The sequence below is a fragment of the Entelurus aequoreus genome, linkage group LG15 (genome assembly GCF_033978785.1).
Source record: "Entelurus aequoreus isolate RoL-2023_Sb linkage group LG15, RoL_Eaeq_v1.1, whole genome shotgun sequence".
NCBI lineage: Eukaryota > Metazoa > Chordata > Actinopteri > Syngnathiformes > Syngnathidae > Entelurus > Entelurus aequoreus.
In genome coordinates this window covers 39,308,068-39,327,938 of record NC_084745.1, presented here as the reverse complement: position 1 = coordinate 39,327,938, position 19,871 = coordinate 39,308,068, and the positions used below count along the sequence as shown (strand labels likewise).

Below are 19,871 nucleotides of genomic sequence, written 5' to 3'. Positions count from 1 at the left end.
ATGTTTGCATTGTTTTCAACTGTAAAAAACGTTCAAATCGCAAAAAGAATAACTCTTCTTCAGAGTTCCTCGAGAAGTAATAAAGAAGGGCGAAAGAGTGCAAGATTTTACGAAAGACGACGAGAGAAAAGCAGACACTCCAGTCCAAGGGAGCAGAGTTGAAGAACGCACACGTTTGCTCCGACCACTTCGATAAATGTTTGTATAACATATTTTTAATATACTTTACTCGTTTAGTCTTTCTCATTAAAGTATTATCTTGATATTATTAGTATTTAAATTTTAAACAAACAGAAACCATAAAGTCAGGCTCAATGTTACTTTGTCAGGAAAAGTACTCCTACTTCTCCACTCTTGTTTCTTTTGCGCACAAATGTGTCAGAGTACATTTGACAACAGGACGAAAATCTAATTTAGGGATGATGCAGTAATTGTTAGTTTGTTAAATGGATGTGCATCACAGGTGGCAGCTGTCGGGTGCTATATCGTCATAGTTTTAGTTTGTTTACATGGACGCATCCTCGCAAGTCGCAAAGATATATCATGAAATGCAACCTTACCTTATTTATGGGGTGCTGACGTCATCGCAGTGCGAAAATGCTGTCTCAATTAAAAAAAGTTCCTACTGTTCTTCGAATCCGGCTGACAAAAGTGTTCTTTTCTTCCATTAGCAGTGTGCATCCGTGTACTCTCGCCAGGACCCACACATTGTCGACCGCATGGGCTGGGTTCTTGGAAGGATGCAGCCCCTGAATTGAGACACAGCCTTTGTAGTGTCACCCAAAACAACAGAAAAATAAGTGTTTATTCCATTTCAAAGGAAGTGTATCGAAAACCAAGTTACAACAGAAAGTAACCAGATATTAACAGTAAATTAGCAAGTAGATTAATAATAGTTTTGACAAAATACTACAACTGGAAATGACGCAATATGTTACCGCCTATGTCAGCAGCTAAATTGGGAGCCTTTGCAACCCATTTTGAAATGATTATTTTATCATTTACATAACAAATAATTTGGAATATACATTAGGGGTGTAAAAAAAAATAATTTCAGATCAATCGCGATTCCTATTTTTTTCAAACTGTCTTGTCCAGCCACTTGTATGGTTGATGTACAAAACCAGTGAAGTTGGCACGTTGTGTAAATCGTAAATAAAACAGAATACAATGATTTGCAAATCCTTTTTAACCTATATTCAAATAAATACACTGCAAAGACAATATATTTAACGTTTGAACTGGTAAACTTTATTTTTTGCAAATATTAGCGCATTTGGAATTTGATGCCTGCAACATGTTTCAAAAAAGCTGGCACAAGTGGCAAAAAACACTGAGAAAGTTGAGGAATGCTCATCAAACACTTATTTGGAACATCCCACAGGCGAACGGGCTAATTGGGAACAGGTGGGTGCCATGATCCGGTATAAAAGCAGCTTCCATGAAATGCTCAGTCATTCACAAACAAGGATGGGGCGAGGGTAGGGCTGGGCGATATGGCCTTTTTTTAATATCTCAATATTTTTAGGCCATATCGCGATACACGATATATATCTCGATATTTTGCTTTAGCCTTGAATTAAAGGCCTACTGAAACCCACTACTACCGACCACGCAGTCTGATAGTTTATATATCAATGATGAAATCTTAACATTATAACACATGCCAATACGGCCGGGTTAACTTATAAAGTGACATTTTAAATTTGCAGCTAAACTTCCGGTTCGAAACGCCTCTGAGGATGACGTATGCGCGTGACGTAGACCGGCGAACACGGGTATGCCTTCCACATTGAAGCCAATACGAAAAAGCTCTGTTTTCATTTCATAATTCCACAGTATTCTGGACATCTGTGTTCGTGAATCTGTTTCAATCATGTTCATTGCATTATGGAGAAGGAAGCCGAGCAAGCAAAGAAGAAAGTTGTCGGTGCGAAATGGACGTAATTTTCGAACGTAGTCAGCCACAACAGTACACAGCCGGCGCTTCTTTGTTTACATTCCCGAAAGATGCAGTCAAGATGGAAGAACTCGGATAACAGAGACTCTAACCAGGAGGACTTTTGACTTGGATATGCAGACGCCTGTAGAGAACTGGGACAACACAGACTCTTACCAGGATTACTTTGATTTGGATGACAAAGACGCAGACGTGCTACTGTGAGTATGCAGCTTTGGCTTTTTTTTGCGTATGTACGTAACTTTTTAAAAATATATAAGCTTTATGAACCTTGGGTTAGATGAACGGTCTTTTGGGCTGAGTGATTGTGTGTGTTGATCATGTGTTTGAATTGTATTGGCGTGTTCTATGGAGCTAGGAGCTAGCAGAGGAGCTAGCATAACACGTACCGTACCGTACGTGCGCGTCACGTACGTAACTTTTTAAAAATATATAAGCTTTATGAACCTTGGGTTAGGTGAACGGTCTTTTGGGCTGAGTGATTGTGTGTGTTGATCAGGTGTTTGAATTGTATTGGCGTGTTCTATGGAGCTAGCAGAGGAGCTAGGAGCTAGCATAACAAACACGCAGGTGTTATTATGCAGGATTAATTTGTGGCATATTAAATATAAGCCTGGTTGTGTTGTGGCTAATAGAGTATATATATGTCTTGTGTTTATTTACTGTTGTAGTCATTCCCAGCTGAATATCAGGTACCGTGAGTATGCAGCCTTGGCTGCTAAACATTCGATAACTTGACCGTATGTGCGCGTCACGTACGTAACTTTTTAAAAATATATAAGCTTTATGAACCTTGGGTTAGGTAAACGGTCTTTTGGGCTGAGTGATTGTGTGTGTTGATCAGGTGTTTGAATTGTATTGGCGTGTTCTATGGAGCTAGGAGCTAGCAGAGGAGCTAGGAGCTAGCATAACAAACACGCAGGTGTTTTTATGCAGGATTAATTTGTGGCATATTAAATATAAGCCTGGTTGTGTTGTGGCTAATAGAGTATATATATGTCTTGTGTTTATTTACTGTTGTAGTCATTCCCAGCTGAATATCAGGTCACCCCCGGCTCTCACAGCATCTTCCCTATCTGAATAGCTTCAACTCCCCACTAGTCCTTCACTTGCACTTTACTCATCCACAAATCTTTCATCCTCGCTCAAATTAATGGGGAAATTGTCGCTTTCTCGGTCCGAATCTCTCTCACTTCATGCGGCCATCATTGTAAACAATAGGGAACTTTGCGTATATGTTCAACTGACTACGTCACGCTACTTCCGGTAGGTGCAAGCCTTTTTTTTATCAGATACCAAAAGTTGCAATCTTTATCGTCGTTGTTCTATACTAAATCCTTTCAGCAAAAATATGGCAATATCGCGAAATGATCAAGTATGACACATAGAATAGATCTGCTATCCCCGTTTAAATAAAAAAAATTCATTTCAGTAGGCCTTTAACACTTGTTGCATATAATCACACCATTATGATGATTCTATGTGTCTACATTAAAACATTCTTGTTCATACTGCATTAATATATGCTCATTTTAAACTTTCATGCAGAGAAGGAAATCACAACTAAGTCAATTGACCAAAACTGTATTTATTAAACAGTTTTTAAGCAGTGGCACAAACATTCATGTCATTTCCAAAACAGAAAGTGTAAGATTGTCAGAGACATTTTAAAACAAGCTATTAGTGCACTTTTGTGCATGTCACTAATGCCTGGTTCACACCAACGGCGCTTGCCGCGCTTTAAAGCGGCGAGCAAAGCGCCGTCATTTTTGTGAATTTTTCCACGAATATCCCGATCTCCGAAGTAATGTTATGCTTTGATACGCTCTGATACGCTCTGATACGAATTAGTTGCCGCTTTGTTACCGTTCCTCACGATTTGATCCCGCTTTGATACGCTTTAAATCATGCTTTGATACGTTTTATTACGCTTTATTGAACTTTATTATGCTTTGATGCGATCATGACGCTTTAAATCAGGCTCTGACACGATTATCAAGCTCTGTTGTGCATTGTTACAACAAAAATAAGAACATTTTTTGAAAAACTCAGTATACTGTTTTCCACACATTTTTTATGTTCATATATTTTTTCAATTTCTCTTTTTTTTTCGTTATATTATGTTTTATATCTTCATTTCTTTTATTTCTTTGTAATCTTAATAAATATCTATCTTTCATTTCTTATGCTAGTTGACAATAATAAAAGGCATTTCTTTTATTTTTTATATTCATTTATTTTTTCATTTTCTCTTTTTTTTTCGTTATACGGCGGTATAGCTCGGTTGGTAGAGCGGTCATGCCAGCAACTTGAGGGTTGCAGGTTCGATCCCCGCTTCCGCCATCCTAGTCACTTCCGTTGTGTCCTTGGGCAAGACACTTTACCCACCTGCTCCCAGTGCCACCCACACTGGTTTAAATGTAACTTAGATATTGGGTTTCGCTATGTAAAGCGCTTTGAGTCACTAGAGAAAAGCGCTATATAAATATAATTCACTTCACTTCACTTCACTTCACTTCACTAGTTGACAATAATAAAAGGCATTTCTTTTATTTTTTATATTCATTTATTTTTTCAATTTCTCTTTTTTTTCCCGTTATATTATGTTTTATATCTTCGTTTCTTTTATTTCTTTGTCTTCTTAATAAATATCTATCTTTCATTTCTTATGCTAGTTGACAATAATAAAAGGCATTTCTTTTATTTTTTATATTCATTTATTTTTTCAATTTCTCTTTTTTTTCCCGTTATATTATGTTTTATATCTTCATTTCTTTTATTTCTTTGTCATCTTAATAAATATCTATCTTTAATTTCTTATGCTAGTTGACAATAATAAAAGGCATTTCTTTTATTTTTTATATTCATTTATTTTTTCAATTCCTCTTTTTTTCCGTTATATTATGTTTTATATCTTAATTTCCTTTATTTCTTTGTCATCTTAATAAATATCTATCTTTCATTTCTTATGCTAGTTGACAATAATGAAAGGCATTTCTTTTAAACGTAACATATTCTCTTTATTATTAACATTTTCATACAGAAAAATTATAGACAGTAATGTCAAACTGCAACATCAAACAGCAGAAGTACAGAAACAATGATCGTCGTATAAAAAAGGCAATGATGCAAAAGAGAATGGATTTGTAATCCTGTGTTGGTTTTACATAAAGTTTCAATGTCACTAGTCAATATCACAGTCACTCCTATTGCGCTTTGAACCAAGATCTGTTAAGCTTTCCTACGCTTTGAGTCAAGCTTTGCTGAGCTTTGTCAGGCTTTGTCACACTTTGATACGCTCTCGGCGCTTTATTCCATTCTTGACAGAGCGCAGAATTTTTTTAAACCGTTTAAACATTTTTGGCGAACTTGCCGCATGTCCCGCTTCACTACAAGCTTTCCCACGATCCATTATGCTAGGTTCACACCAACGGCGCTTTGACGGCGCTTTAAAGCGGCATGCAAAGCGGCATGCAAAGCGGCATGCAAAGCGGCATGCAAAGCGGCATGCAAAGCGGCATGCAAAGCGGCGTTAAAGCGTAACAAAGCCTGATTAAAGCGTGAGGGTCGTAATGGATCGTGGGAAAGCTTGTAGTGAAGCGGGACATGCGGCAAGTTCGCCAAACATTTTTAAACGGTTTAAAAAAATTTCGCGCTCTGTCAAGGATGGAATAAAGCGCAGAGAGCGTATCAAAGCCTGACAAAGCTCAGCAAAGCTTGACTCAAAGCGTAGGAAAGCTTAACAGATCATGGTTCAAAGCGCGGACCCCAGTCTACAACTACAAATAGGAAGTGACTGTGATATTGACTAGTGACATTGAATATAACGAAAAAAGAAGAGAAATTGAAAAAATAAATGAATATAAAACATAATAAATAATAAATAATAAACATAATATAACGGAAAAAAAAGAGAAATTTAAAAAATAAATTAATATAAAACAAAATAAATAATAAACATAATATAACGAAAAAAGAAGAGAAATTGAAAAAATAAATGGATATAAAACATAATAAATAATAAACATAATATAACGGGAAAAAAAGAAAAATTGAAAAAATAAATTAATATAAACATAATAAATAATAAACATAATAATAACGGGAAAAAAAGAAAATTGAAAAAATAAATGAATATAAAACATAATAAATAATAAACATAATATAACGGAAAAAAAAGAGAAATTGAAAAAATAAATGGATATAAAACATAATAAATAATAAATAATAAACATAATATAACGAAAAAAGAAGAGAAATTGAAAAAATAAATGAATATAAAACATAATAAATAATAAACATAATATAACGAAAAAAGAAGAGAAATTGAAAAAATAAATGAATATAAAACATAATAAATAATAAACATAATATAACGGAAAAAAAAGAGGAATTGAAAAAATAAATGAATATAAAACATAATAAATAATAAACATAATATAATGGAAAAAAAAGAGAAATTGAAAAAATAAATGAATATAAAACATAATAAATAATAAACATAATATAACGAAAAAAGAAGAGAAATTGAAAAAATAAATGAATATAAAACATAATAAATAATAAACATATAACGAAAAAAGAAGAGAAATTGAAAAAATAAATGAATATAAAACATAATAAATAATAAACATAATATAACGGAAAAAAAAGAAAAATTGAAAAAATAAATGAATATAAAAAATGTGTGGAAAACAGTATACTGAGTTTTTCACATTTTTTTTTAACTTATTTGTTTATCATATTTCTCTTTTTTTATTACATTATGTGTTTTATCCTGTATATAATAAAACAAAAAGAGAAATCAAATAAATAGATAAATATAAAAAAATGTGGGGAAAACTTAGTATACTGAGTTTTTCAAATTTTTTTTTTACTTATTTGTTTATCATATTTCTCTTTTTTATTACATTATGTGTTTTATCCTGTATATAATAAAACAAAAAGAGAAATCAAATAAATATATAAATCTACAAAAATGTGGGGAAAACTTAGTATACTGAGTTTTTCACATTTTTTTTTTACTTATATGTTTATCATATTTCTCTTTTTTATTATATTATGTGTGCGCACGCAATTTATTCATCAAATTCACAAAATAATAATCACAGCATCTTCCAAATTGCACATAATTACATAATATCACATTTCAAAGTCATTATTACAAATTAATGTTCATGACACATTAATTCCAATGCACAACAGAGCTTGATAATCGTGTCAGAGCCTGATTTAAAGCGTCAGGATCGCATCAAAGCGTAATAAAGTTCAATAAAGCCTAATAAAACGTATCAAAGCGTGATTTAAAGCGTATCAAAGCGGCATCAAATCGTGAGGAACGGTAATTCGTCCCCCCAAAGCGGCAACTAATTCCTATCAGAGCGTATCAAAGCATAACATTACTTCGGAGATCGGGATATTCGTGGAAAAATTGACAAAAATGACGGCGCTTTGCTCGCCGCTTTAAAGCGCGGCAAGCGCCGTTGGTGTGAACCAGGCATTAGGACCCTCACGCTTTAATCAGGCTTTGTTACGCTATTAAGCCGCTTTGCATGCCGCTTTAAAGCGCTGTCAAAGCGCCGTTGGTGTGAACCTAGCATAAGATGACATATCAAAACAACACTAAATTAAAGTGCACTTTTTGTACAGAACGCCACTACAATAGTTTAAAACAAATAAAGTGCACTTTTGTGCATGATGTCACACAAGATATTTCAAAAACTGTCAAATAAAAATGAGCTGCATAATAGGAAATCAAATAGTGTATGTCCTTCGCTATGTGGTAGGTTCCTGCGGACATTATCTCCTTTTGTTGTTGACAATTTTTTTCATACGGTGTTGATCTGGAAAAGATTTGCCTCGGCATTTTGATGGTGTGGGCGTGTGGCACCGAACGGAGATGTTGACATGCGGAGTAAGCACTCTTCATTTTCTAGCGGGGGACTTTTCAAATTATGCTACACATTAGCAGTAATGCTACTTTTTGTAGCAACACTTTTGCCCCACACTTGACAAATTACGGTCGTCTGTTCGACATATTCCCGCTTGAAGCCAAACCACCGCCAGACGATGGACCAGCTGCTGTTTTTTGGGGGAATTATTCCTTCATTTGTTACCAGATTCGCATCTTCTTTCTCTCGTATTACCACTCGCACCACTCCACTACCACCACAGCTAACGTTACACATGCTGCTACCTCTCTGCTCCGTGAGGACGTATACGTATGTGACATATGACGTGACAGTATGTGACGTGTGTAAGAAGGTGCGCTTGCTGTCTGTGAGGAGACACAGGGAGTGGGACGAGCCTGTAGTGTAATGCCAGCAGCTAAAAGCAACTGCGTGAGAATGTATACTCGAATATCACGATATAGTCATTTTCTATATTGCACAGAGACAAACCCTCGCCTAGGACTGGGCGATATATCGATATACTCGATATATCGCCCAGTCCTAGGCGAGGGTCACCACTTTGTGAACAAATGCGTGAGCAAATTGTCGAACTGTTTAAGAACAACATTTCTCAACGAGCTATTGTAAGGAATTTAGGGATTTCACCATCTACGGTCCGTAATATCATCAAAAGGTTCAGAGAATCTGGAGAATTCACTGTACGTAAGCGGCAAACCAACATTGAATGCCTGTGACCTTCGATCCCTCAGGCGGTACTGCATCAAAAAACGACATCAGTGTGAAAAGGATCTTGCCACATGGGCTCTGGTACATTTCAGTAACTGCAGTTTGTCGATACATCTGTAAGGGCAAGTTAAAACTCTACTATGCAAAGCGAAAGCCATTTATCAACAACACCCAGAAACGCCGCTGGCTTCGCCAAGCCCAAGCTCATCTTAGTCAAGGTGGAAAAGTGTTCTGTGGTCTGATGAGTCCACATTTCAAATTGTCTTTGGAAACTGTGGACATTGTTGTCCTCTGGACCAAAGAGGAAAATAACCATCCGGACTGTTAAAGGTGCAAAGTTCAAAAGCCAGCATCTGTGATGGTATGGGGGTGTATCAGTGCCCAAGGCATGGGTAACTTACACATCTGTGAAGGCACCATTAATGCTGAATAGTGCATACAGGTTTTGGAGCAACATATGTTGCCATCCAAGCAAGGTCTTTTTCATGGACACCCCTACTTATTTCAGCAAGACAATGCCAAGCCACATTCTGCACGTGTTACAACAGCGTGGCTTCGTAGTAAAAGAGTGCAGATACTAGACTGGCCTGCCTGTAGTCCAGACCTGTCTCCTATTGAAAATGTGTGGCGCATTTTAAAGCGTATAATACGACAACGGAGACCCCGCACTGTTGAACAACTTTAGCTGTACATCAAGCAAGAATGGGAAATAATTCCACCTGAAAAGTTTCAAAAATTGGTCTTCTCAGTTCCCAAACGCTTACTGAGTGTTGTTAAAAGCAAAGGCGATGTAACGCAGTGGTAAAAATGCCCCTGTACCAACTTTTTTGCAATGTGTTGCTGCCATTAAATTCTAAGTTAATGATTATTTGCAAAAAAGTTTAAACATTAAATATCTTGTCTTTGCAGTGTATTCAATTGAATATAAGTTGAAAAGGATTTGCAAATCATTTTATTCTGTTTTTATTTACGATTTACCGTACACAACGTGCCAACTTCACTGGTTTTGGGTTTTGTAGATGCCCATATCTGCTGTACAGATTTACGTTAGGAAAGAGAAGTGTGGGATAATTCTCTTGTTGCCTTATTTGTATTTGACTTTAATAAATGTTTGGGTAGGATTTTGTTAAACAAAAACAGTTTTCTTTTAAGTAAGATAGGAATTGATTAGAGCTGTTTATCTATTTTATGGAGGAATGTAGGAAATCATAGAACAGGCATCCAATATTATTTAAAAAAGTATAGATTTTGAATCGAGAGTTGATTCTAAATCAATTCGTTACCCTCAAGAATCCAATCGAATTGAATCGTGTGGTGCCAAAAGATTCACAGCCCTAATATATATCGTTATTGCAGGATATATATCGTAATATAGAGTTTAGGCACCCATCCGTAATATTCAATACACCAGTTCTTCTTCATCGTGTCCGGCCATCTTCATATCAAGTTTATATTTGGCTAGGTAATCTCCAGTACACTGTGGGGCCTGGCTGCAACTCATGAGGTGTTTCATGGTCTGGAGCTCTCCACATGTACATCAGTCTGATGTTGCCAGCTTCTACTTCTCTCTGACGCGCAGGCGGTTCAGGGTTTTCCATACGGCCCAAGGTTGATCAAGGCCAATAGCGAGGCATTCAACAGGGGGGAGGCCTCTTTCCCTCCATTGAGTCGTCTGGCTGCAGAGGCTGCTCCATCGCTTCTGCCTTTCAGTCGTCCTGGCAGCAGTTGGGGTGGTCTCCAGGGCTTTTGGTGTCGTCCAGGAAGCTTTTCTTCGAAGAGAGGCGTTTCTGGGTAGCAGAGAGCTCATAAAGAAGGTACTGGTTGTCTTCAGCGAAGCTTTTTGCGCAACGCTTGTGTAGCGACTGTTCTGCGGATGTCGGGGGTGCGATGCCACAGAGGGCGTAGAGACGGTGATCAGGAGTTGTCTGGATGCACCCAGTGATATACGACAAGCAAAGAGGAGATTAAAAAAAAAGTTGTTTTCTTTCAACACGATCGTCAAAAAAGTTTGTGAAAGATTGGGCTACAAAGTGATGTAGGGAGCATTGTGTCGGTCACTTGTGTACTGTTGCACCTTAGTGTCTTTCATCACAATGACAGTGAAAAAAGTCAAAAAAGTCAAAAGAAAATATGAATAATATAAAGTTGTAAACATAACATTGTTGTAATGTAATCCAAATATGTTCATCAGGTCTTCAAATAATTATGCAATGTATTTCCTTACCTAACGGTTTCGGCTCCAACTGTTGCCTTCCTCAGAGTTTGTCACGTGATGTTGCTTTGACGTGTCTGGTCAGCTGATTTAAACAGTTTTTGGCACTGTCTTACTGCTTGTAGTAGCAGGCTGACAGCGCCATCTGCAGTCCGACCTCTTCAGCACTGTGTCCCAGGTGTGGGAAAGGCTGCGGAAATTTGTCTCCACTTCAACCTACTTCCAGTACCAGGGTACCATCTACAGGCAGAAAGAGGGGTTTGCTATGGAGCACCCGTTGTCGGCCATAATGAGTGGCTTCTTCATGGAGGATCTTGAAGCCTGGGCCCTCCAAACAGCACCAGAACACCGCAGGCTCTCCTTATGGAAAAGGTATGTGGATGACGTCTTGGAAATAATAAAAAGTAGGACATACACAGGAACTCAGACCACCTTAACACACTGGATGAAACAAACAATATACAATTCACCCACGAAGAAGAAAAGGACAGCACAATAAACTGTCTGGACCTGGACATAAAACATTTGGAGGATGGCAGTATAAAAATTCAAATATATAAAAAACTCACAGATCAATACCTCCTTTGGACATCGGAACACCCCATAAATGACAAACTGTCAGTCGTAAGAACACTTTTTGAACGCACCAATCTCATCACCCAAGAATAAGACCGAAAGGAGGAGAATCAGCATATTACAAAAGGACTAAGAACTTGCAACTACCCAAAGTGGGCCATAGATTTAGGTCGGCAACAAGCTAAACAAAACATCAAGAGGAAACAAAAAACAAACAAAAGTAATGAGAAACAAAACAGGGCCATGGTCATACTTCCAGACGTCGGGGGGTCACAGAGAGGGTACAGCGGGCCATTAACACACAACATCAATACTTCGGTCAAATCTCACACCAAACTACGACAGTTGTTAGTACACCCTAAGGACAAAATAGACAAAGAACACAAATGCAGTGTAATATATGAGATACCTTGTTTGTCGTGCAACAAATCATACGTGGAGCCTTAAGCATCAGGAAGAAAGAGCACAGAAAACAATGTATAAAAGGAAACATCAAAAGCTTGCACACTAGCCACCAGACAACAAGCAGGACAAGAATAGCTGAAGTCTGCAATATCAGACCATTGCAAGAGGGGGAACCACCTTATGGATTGGGACAACGCACGTCATTGGCACCGAGAGCAACAAATACCACCGTTTGATCAGAGAAGCAATCGAGATCTGGAAGCACGCCGCCCAGGCTGTGAACCGGGATGAGGGGTGTACCAACTTTCCCACACCTTGGACACAGCCCTGAAGAGGTCAGATTGCAAATGGCGCAGTCAGCCTGCTACTACAAGGCAACAGTTGTAACCGAAACCGTCAGGTACAGAAATAAACACACAGGTGTGGCTATAAGAATAACAAATTGTATTGTTGTAATGTGTTGTTAAGATGTTATGTTTTAAATGTGCTAATTGTTTCTTGAAGTGCTGCAGACATCCTTGCTGTTTGCTACAGACATTGGTCTTCTCAGCTTCCTGAAGAAGTCTTTGACACAACAAGAGCAGGTAGACGTAGATAAGTTTGTGTTCAAGTGGCCATGTGCTGATCAAACGTGTCTTGCAGCTCTCAGATGCCAGAGTGAAGACTTTGTGTTTTCTCATCAACTTTCTGGACAAGCTTTCTCCAAGGGTCAAAGGTTGGGAAAAGACGTACGCTGTCGACATCAAAGTACGTACCACCGGGTTTGATTCATTGTTTATTAGAGATTTGATGGAATTGTATTGATCCTTTGGAGGTGTGCCCTCAAGGACATAAAGGTTCCAGTAACAGCAACACATATGCAGTATAAGGCCATGTCTACACTAAGTCGTTTAACCCCTTAAACGAATAAGTGTTTAGCCTAAGCCCCGTTTCAGCCACACAAACCATCGTTTAAGGTCCCCCTCCTCGGACAAATTTTTACACGGGTAAGTCAGCCGTGTAATTCTTGAATCTCCGGCACTTAGCTTTGTATGGACTAATCGATCGTTTACAAAGTGAGTTCGGCGAGGAAGTTACGCCAGAAAGAACACGCCCACACAGGAAGTGACGTCGAAAAGAAAACGCCACAGCCAGCTTCTTAATAAAGCGGTATCGTAACTCGGAGCTAACCGCTGGAAATATGGAGGCGAGTCAACCAGACATGCCCATGTTTCTCCTTCTTCTACATGTACAGACGCTTGTGGAAATCACACATGAATACCTTAAGAGAAAGCAATTGCAGCTATTTTGAAAACAACACTTCCAGACGGCAAGAGAACTTTCCAATGCACAAAAAACTTTGTCCATTTGTCGAAAGAGAGTTAACGAGAATGCCGTGGATGTGAAAAGGTAGCGTGTGCTTTGTATTACTTGGCCGTCGAGGGAAAACTAACTACGGAAAACGACGAATGCTTTTGGACTGACAAAGCAGACTGTATCAGTTATTGTCCGCCATGTACTGTATGTCGCGGACTCGACATCTAGGTCCAGAGTATATAAAGTCACCAAAAATGAATGGACAATGAAGGTGAAGGCGAAAGAGTGAGGAGTGTCCTGACCAGATATCTAGATCCCTAGATTGATTGATGTAAAATGTTCTTTATCACATTGTTTACGTGTCTAATAAAGATTTGATTAATTTATGCTAGCTCAGGTGTAATTCACTACAATAGGGCCCCACAGCACACTGTATTCCAGTTAATTGAAATACCACAACACTGGATATTGTTCAGATAAGTTAAATTTAAGAACTTGCACACAAAGCAACACTGGATGTGACTATGACGTGCGCATTTTCCGCGCATGCGTATTAGGTCGCGTTGCGCCGGCAGACAGAGGGGGTAGGGGGTCTTAAACTGTGGCATTGTTGTGTGTGGATACGGATAAGGTTAGGTGGTATTTACCCTGGATAACCTTATCCGGCTTAGTGTAAACGGGGCCTGAGACAGTAATAGCAGCCTAATTAAAGTAGCATTGAGTTAAAGGCCTACTGAAATGAATTTTTTTTATTTAAACGGGAATAGCAGATCTATTCTATGTGTCATACTTGATCATTTCGCGATATTGCCATATTTTTGCTGAAAGGATTTAGTATAGAACAACGACGATAAAGATTGCAACTTTTGGTATCTGATAAAAAAAAGGCTTGCACCTACCGGAAGTAGCGTGACGTAGTCAGTTGAACATATACGCAAAGTTCCCTATTGTTTACAATGATGGCCGCATGAAGTGAGAGAGATTCGGACCGAGAAAGCGACAATTTCCCCATTAATTTGAGCGAGGATGAAAGATTTGTGGATGAGTAAAGTGCAAGTGAAGGACTAGTGGGGAGTTGAAGCTATTCAGATAGGGAAGATGCTGTGAGAGCCGGGGGTGACCTGATATTCAGCTGGGAATGACTACAACAGTAAATAAACACAAGACATATATATACTCTATTAGCCACAACACAACCAGGCTTATATTTAACATGCCACAAATTAATCCTGCATAAAAACACCTGCGTGTTTGTTATGCTAGCTCCTAGCTCCTCTGCTAGCTCCTAGCTCCATAGAACACGCCAATACAATTCAAACACCTGATCAACACACACAATCACTCAGCCCAAAAGACCGTTTACCTAACCCAAGGTTCATAAAGCTTATATATTTTTAAAAAGTTACGTACGTGACGCGCACATACGGTCAAGTTATCGAATGTTTAGCAGCCAAGGCTGCATACTCACGGTACCTGATATTCAGCTGGGAATGACTACAACAGTAAATAAACACAAGACATATATATACTCTATTAGCCACAACACAACCAGGCTTATATTTAATATGCCACAAATTAATCCTGCATAATAACACCTGCGTGTTTGTTATGCTAGCTCCTAGCTCCTCTGCTAGCTCCTAGCTCCATAGAACACGCCAATACAATTCAAACACCTGATCAACACACACAATCACTCAGCCCAAAAGACCGTTCACCTAACCCAAGGTTCATAAAGCTTATATATTTTTAAAAAGTTACGTACGTGACGCGCACGTACGGTACGGTACGTGTTATGCTAGCTCCTAGCTCCTCTGCTAGCTCCTAGCTCCATAGAACACGCCAATACAATTCAAACACATGATCAACACACACAATCACTCAGCCCAAAAGACCGTTCACCTAACCCAAGGTTCATAAAGCTTATATATTTTAAAAAAGTTACGTACATACGCAAAAAAAAGCCAAAGCTGCATACTCACAGTAGCACGTCTGCGTCTTTGTCATCCAAATCAAAGTAATCCTGGTAAGAGTCTGTGTTGTCCCAGTTCTCTACAGGCGTCTGTGTATCCAAATCAAAAGTCCTCCTGGTTAGAGTCTCTGTTATCCGAGTTCTTCCATCTTGACTGCATCTTTCGGGAATGTAAACAAAGAAGCGCCGGCTGTGTACTGTTGTGGCTGACTACGTTCGAAAAATACGTCCATTTCGCACCGACAACTTTCTTCTTTGCTTGCTCGGCTTCCTTCTCCATAATGCAATGAACATAATTGAAACAGATTCACGAACACAGATGTCCAGAATACTGTGGAATTATGAAATGAAAACAGAGCTTTTTCGTATCGGCTTCAATGTGGAAGGCATACCCGTGTTCGCCGGGCTACGTCACACGCATACGTCATCCTCAGAGGCGTTTCGAACCGGAAGTTTAGCGGCAAATTTAAAATGTCACTTTATACGTTAACCCGGCCGTATTGGCATGTGTTATAATGTTAAGATTTCATCATTGATATATAAACTATCAGACTGCGTGGTCGGTAGTAGTGGGTTTCAGTAGGCCTTTAATTCAATCAATCAATGTTTATTTTATTTATATAGCCCTAAATCACAAGTGTCTCAAAGGGCTGTACAAGCCACAACGACATCCTCGGTGTCGAGTGGGTCTGACATAATATTGTGAAAGTCCAACACATCAGCGAAAGTCCAGTCCATGGTGGGGCCAGCAGGAACCATCCCGAGCGGAGACGGGTCAGCAGCGTAGAGATGTCCCCATCTGATTGATTTTAAAGTACCATTTAGTAAATTGATTTTAAAGTACCATTTAGTAAATTGATTTTAAAGTAGCATTGGGTACATTGATTTTAAAGTAGCATTGAGTACGTTGATTTTAAAGTAACATTCAGTACAGTGATTATAAAGTACCATTGAGTCCATTGATTTTAAAGGGGAGCAATGATTTTAAAGTAGCATTGAGTACGTTGATTTTAAAGTACCGTTGACCACATTAATTTTACAGTACAAGTACATTGATTTTAAAGTAGCATAGATTTTAAACTAAAATTGAGTACATTGATTTTATAGTACCATGAAATATGTTGAGTTTAAGATACCATTGAGTACATTGATTTAAAATTACAATTGAGTACATTGTTTTGAAATTACCATTTAGTACATTGATTTTAAAGTACCATTGAGTAGTGCATTGATTTTTAAAGTACCATTGGGTAGTGCATGAATTTTGAAGTACCATTGAGTACATTAATTTTAAAGTAGCATCGAGTGCATTGATTTTAAACTACTATTGAGTACATTGATTATAAAGTACCATTGAATGAATACATTGATTTTAAACTACCATTGAGTACATTGATTATAAAGTACCATTGAATGAATACATTGATTTTAAACTACCATTGAGTACATTGTGTCACGTCAGGTGTCACATGTTCTGTTTCGTTTTGCATTTATTTCCTAGTCAGCGCTCTGATTTTAGTTCCACTTCCTGTTTGTCTCTCTGAGTGCTTTTTCCCCCTCACCTGTCGCTGATTGGCAGCCTGGCCACACCTGGTCATGGTTGCTAATCAGCTGGCTTCTCATTATGCCTACCTGGCCCTTCAGTCAAGGCTCGACAGTTTTATGCGAAATGTCACATAATGTCTGGTTACCTTAATGCTACTTATGCTTTCGTGCACTTCCTTGCTGCGCCTTGTATCAGTTAGGGACAGTTAAAAGACTCTTACATGCACGTCGTCCTCCTGTCTCCTGCATCTTGGGGCCACAAGTACCGCAGCCATGCAAGTTTGTGACACATTGATTTTAAAGTACCGTTGAGTACCGTATTTTTCGGACTATAAGTCGCTCCGGAGTATACGTCGCAACGGCCGAAAATGCACAATAAAGAAGGAAAAAAACATATATACGTCGCACTGGAGTACAAGTTACATTTTTGGGGGAAATTTATTTGATAAAATCCAACACCAAGATTAGACATTTGAAAGGCAATTTAAAATAAATAAAGAATAGTGAACAACAGGCTGAATAAGTGTACACCATATGACGCTCAAATAATCAACTGAGAATGTGCCTGGTATGTTAACGCAATACATCATGGCAAGAGTCATTCAAATAACTATAACATATAGAACATGCTATACGTTTACCAAACAATCTGTCACTCCCGATCACTAAATCCGATGAAATCTTCTCCCCGGTTTCGCCTCTGGTATGTCCTTTCTTTCTGCTGCTCGATTGCCGTTTTCTGCTGCATATTTCACTACGTCCAGCTTGTAATCTGCAGTATATGATTTCCTTTTCGGTGCCATTTTTGTTCAGTCCTTCTCAGTTTTTATAAGTTACCGCCAATGTTGATGTGATCCATTTTATTAGCTACAGCAGTAGCATATAGCAGTTAGCATCCCATGACCCACAATGCACTTCTGCCATGACCCTCCCCCGCCGAATTCTTATTGGTTGACGTGTGAGTGACGATTGCTGATGTGTGCGTGACGATTGCTGCCATTTGCTTCGTCTCTTATGCGAATGAGATAAATAATATTATTTTATATTTTACGGTAATGTGTTAATAATTTCACACATAAGTCGCTCCGGAGTATATGTCGCACCCACGGCCAAACTATGAAAAAAACTGCGACTTATAATCCGAAAAATACGGTACATTAATTTTAAAGTAACATTGAGTACATTGATTTTTAAACTACCATTGAGATTTGAGTACCCATTGAAGATTGATGTTAAAATGATTTATGTTCTAGAGCAGGGGTCGGGAACATTTTTGGTTGAGAGATCCATGAAAGCTAAATATTGTAAAATGTTTTTCCGTGAGAGACACTAAATACAATTTGACAGCCAGATTCAGTCATCAAAAGAGCCACATCTGGCTCACGAGCCATAGGTTCCCTACCCCTGTTCTAGAGTATATAAAGTGTTTTAAAAGCATAGGACATGTTTATGAGTGTGTGTGTCAGCTTTGTGGAGGGCTTATAAAGACGTTAAATGCACCTCTGTGAAACTGAACCATTTCCAATTCTCCACAAACTTGTCCCAAACATTTGTGCTATATTTGTTCTGCAAAAATTTTAGTTTGTGCCATTATAGTTTTTAAGTTATTCTAAAATGCATTTTCTGACTAGAGATGTCATCCAGCCCCCCACCTCGTCCAAATCACCCCAAACTTAATCCATTTGTTTGTGCTATATTTGTGCTGCAAAAATGTTTGGTCTAACTATTATAGTTTTTTTAAAATTATTAACGTTTCAATATTCATAACCCCCTCCCTGTAAAAACCTCCCCAAACCAGTACCAATTATTTGTGCTATGTTTGTGCTGGTTTGTGCTGCAAATTTTGTGGTCTAACTATTATAGTTTTATAAGTTAACATTTTATGGTTTTATAAATGTTAATGTTAATAAAAGTGTTATTAATCATAACTAGACCCCCCCCCCCACTTCACACAAGTGAATAAGAAAACGTTAACTTGAAAATAATGATATTTAAACCAAATATCCCCCCCCCCCCCCACTTCACACAAGTGAATAAGAAAACGTTAACTTGAAAATAATGATATTTAAACCAAATATTTTTGCAGCACAAATGGGACACGTTTGGGGATATTTTGACATAGTTACGGTCTAGTCATGGTTAATCACACGCTAATTACACGTTAATAACATAAACAAATAAAACGTTAACTTAAAAACAGTAACGACACAAACAGAAATGTTTGCAGACAAACGTAGCACAAATGATTGTGGAACACGTTTGGGGAGATTTGGACAATGTGGGGATTGGGGGCAAACTTCACACAGGTAAATCACAAAACATTAATAATAATAATACCGTATTTTTCGGAGTATAAGTCGCACCGGCCCAAAATGCATAATAAAGAAGGAAAAAAACATAAAAGTCGCACTGGAGTATAAGTCGCATTTTTTGGGGACATTTATTTGATAAAACCCAACACCAAGAATAGACATTTGAAAGGCAATTTAAAATAAATAAAGAATAGTGAACAACAGGCTGAATAAGTGTACATTATATGACGCATAAATAACCAACTGAGAACGTGCCTGGTATGTTAACGTAACATGTTATGGTAAGAGTCATTGAAATAACTATAACATATAGAACATGCTATACGTTTACAAAACAATCTGTCACTCCTAATCGCTAAATCCGATGAAATTTTATACGTCTAGTCTCTTACGTGAATGAGCTAAATAATATTATTTGATATTTTACGGTAATGTGTTAATAATTTCACACATAAGTCCTTCCTGAGTCGCACCCCCGGCCAAACTATGAAAAAAACTGCGACTTATAGTCCGAAAAATAAGGTAGTTAGACCAAAAATGTTACAACACAAACAAAGCTCAAACAAATGGACCACATTTGGGAAGATTTTGACATGGTTGGGGTCTAGTTATGATTAATAACACATTAATTACACACCAACAATATAAAACAATAAAACGTTAAAACCTTAAAAACTGTAATAAACCAAACATTTTTGTAGCACAAACAATTAGGACTGGATTGGGGAGGTTTTGACAAGGTCGGGGGGCTGATCATGAATATTGAAAGGTTAGGGCCAACTTCACACAGGTGTTAAATGTATAAAATATTCATACAAATCATAAAAAAGCATCCCTACTTGGTGGAAATTCACCCACATGGCGGATCTGAAATGTAACCCCCACCAATAAAAGAGGGAACACTGTACAGAAGAATGTAACTTGAATCCTCCAGTATAATACAATAATAAGAAATGCT

General features: G+C 37.9%; 1 protein-coding gene across 2 annotated transcripts in view; it reads left to right on the top strand.

The window, feature by feature from the left end:
- The window catches only part of prkdc (protein kinase, DNA-activated, catalytic subunit), a 153,333-nt gene that overhangs the window by 6,029 nt on the left and 127,433 nt on the right, over positions 1-19,871 (top strand). For both annotated transcript variants that reach the window (XM_062021504.1, XM_062021503.1), the window contains exons 2-3: positions 12,296-12,375; positions 12,434-12,538. In XM_062021504.1, coding sequence (XP_061877488.1) covers positions 12,296-12,375; positions 12,434-12,538 — 185 coding nt within the window. The remainder of the gene's footprint in view (positions 1-12,295; positions 12,376-12,433; positions 12,539-19,871) is intronic.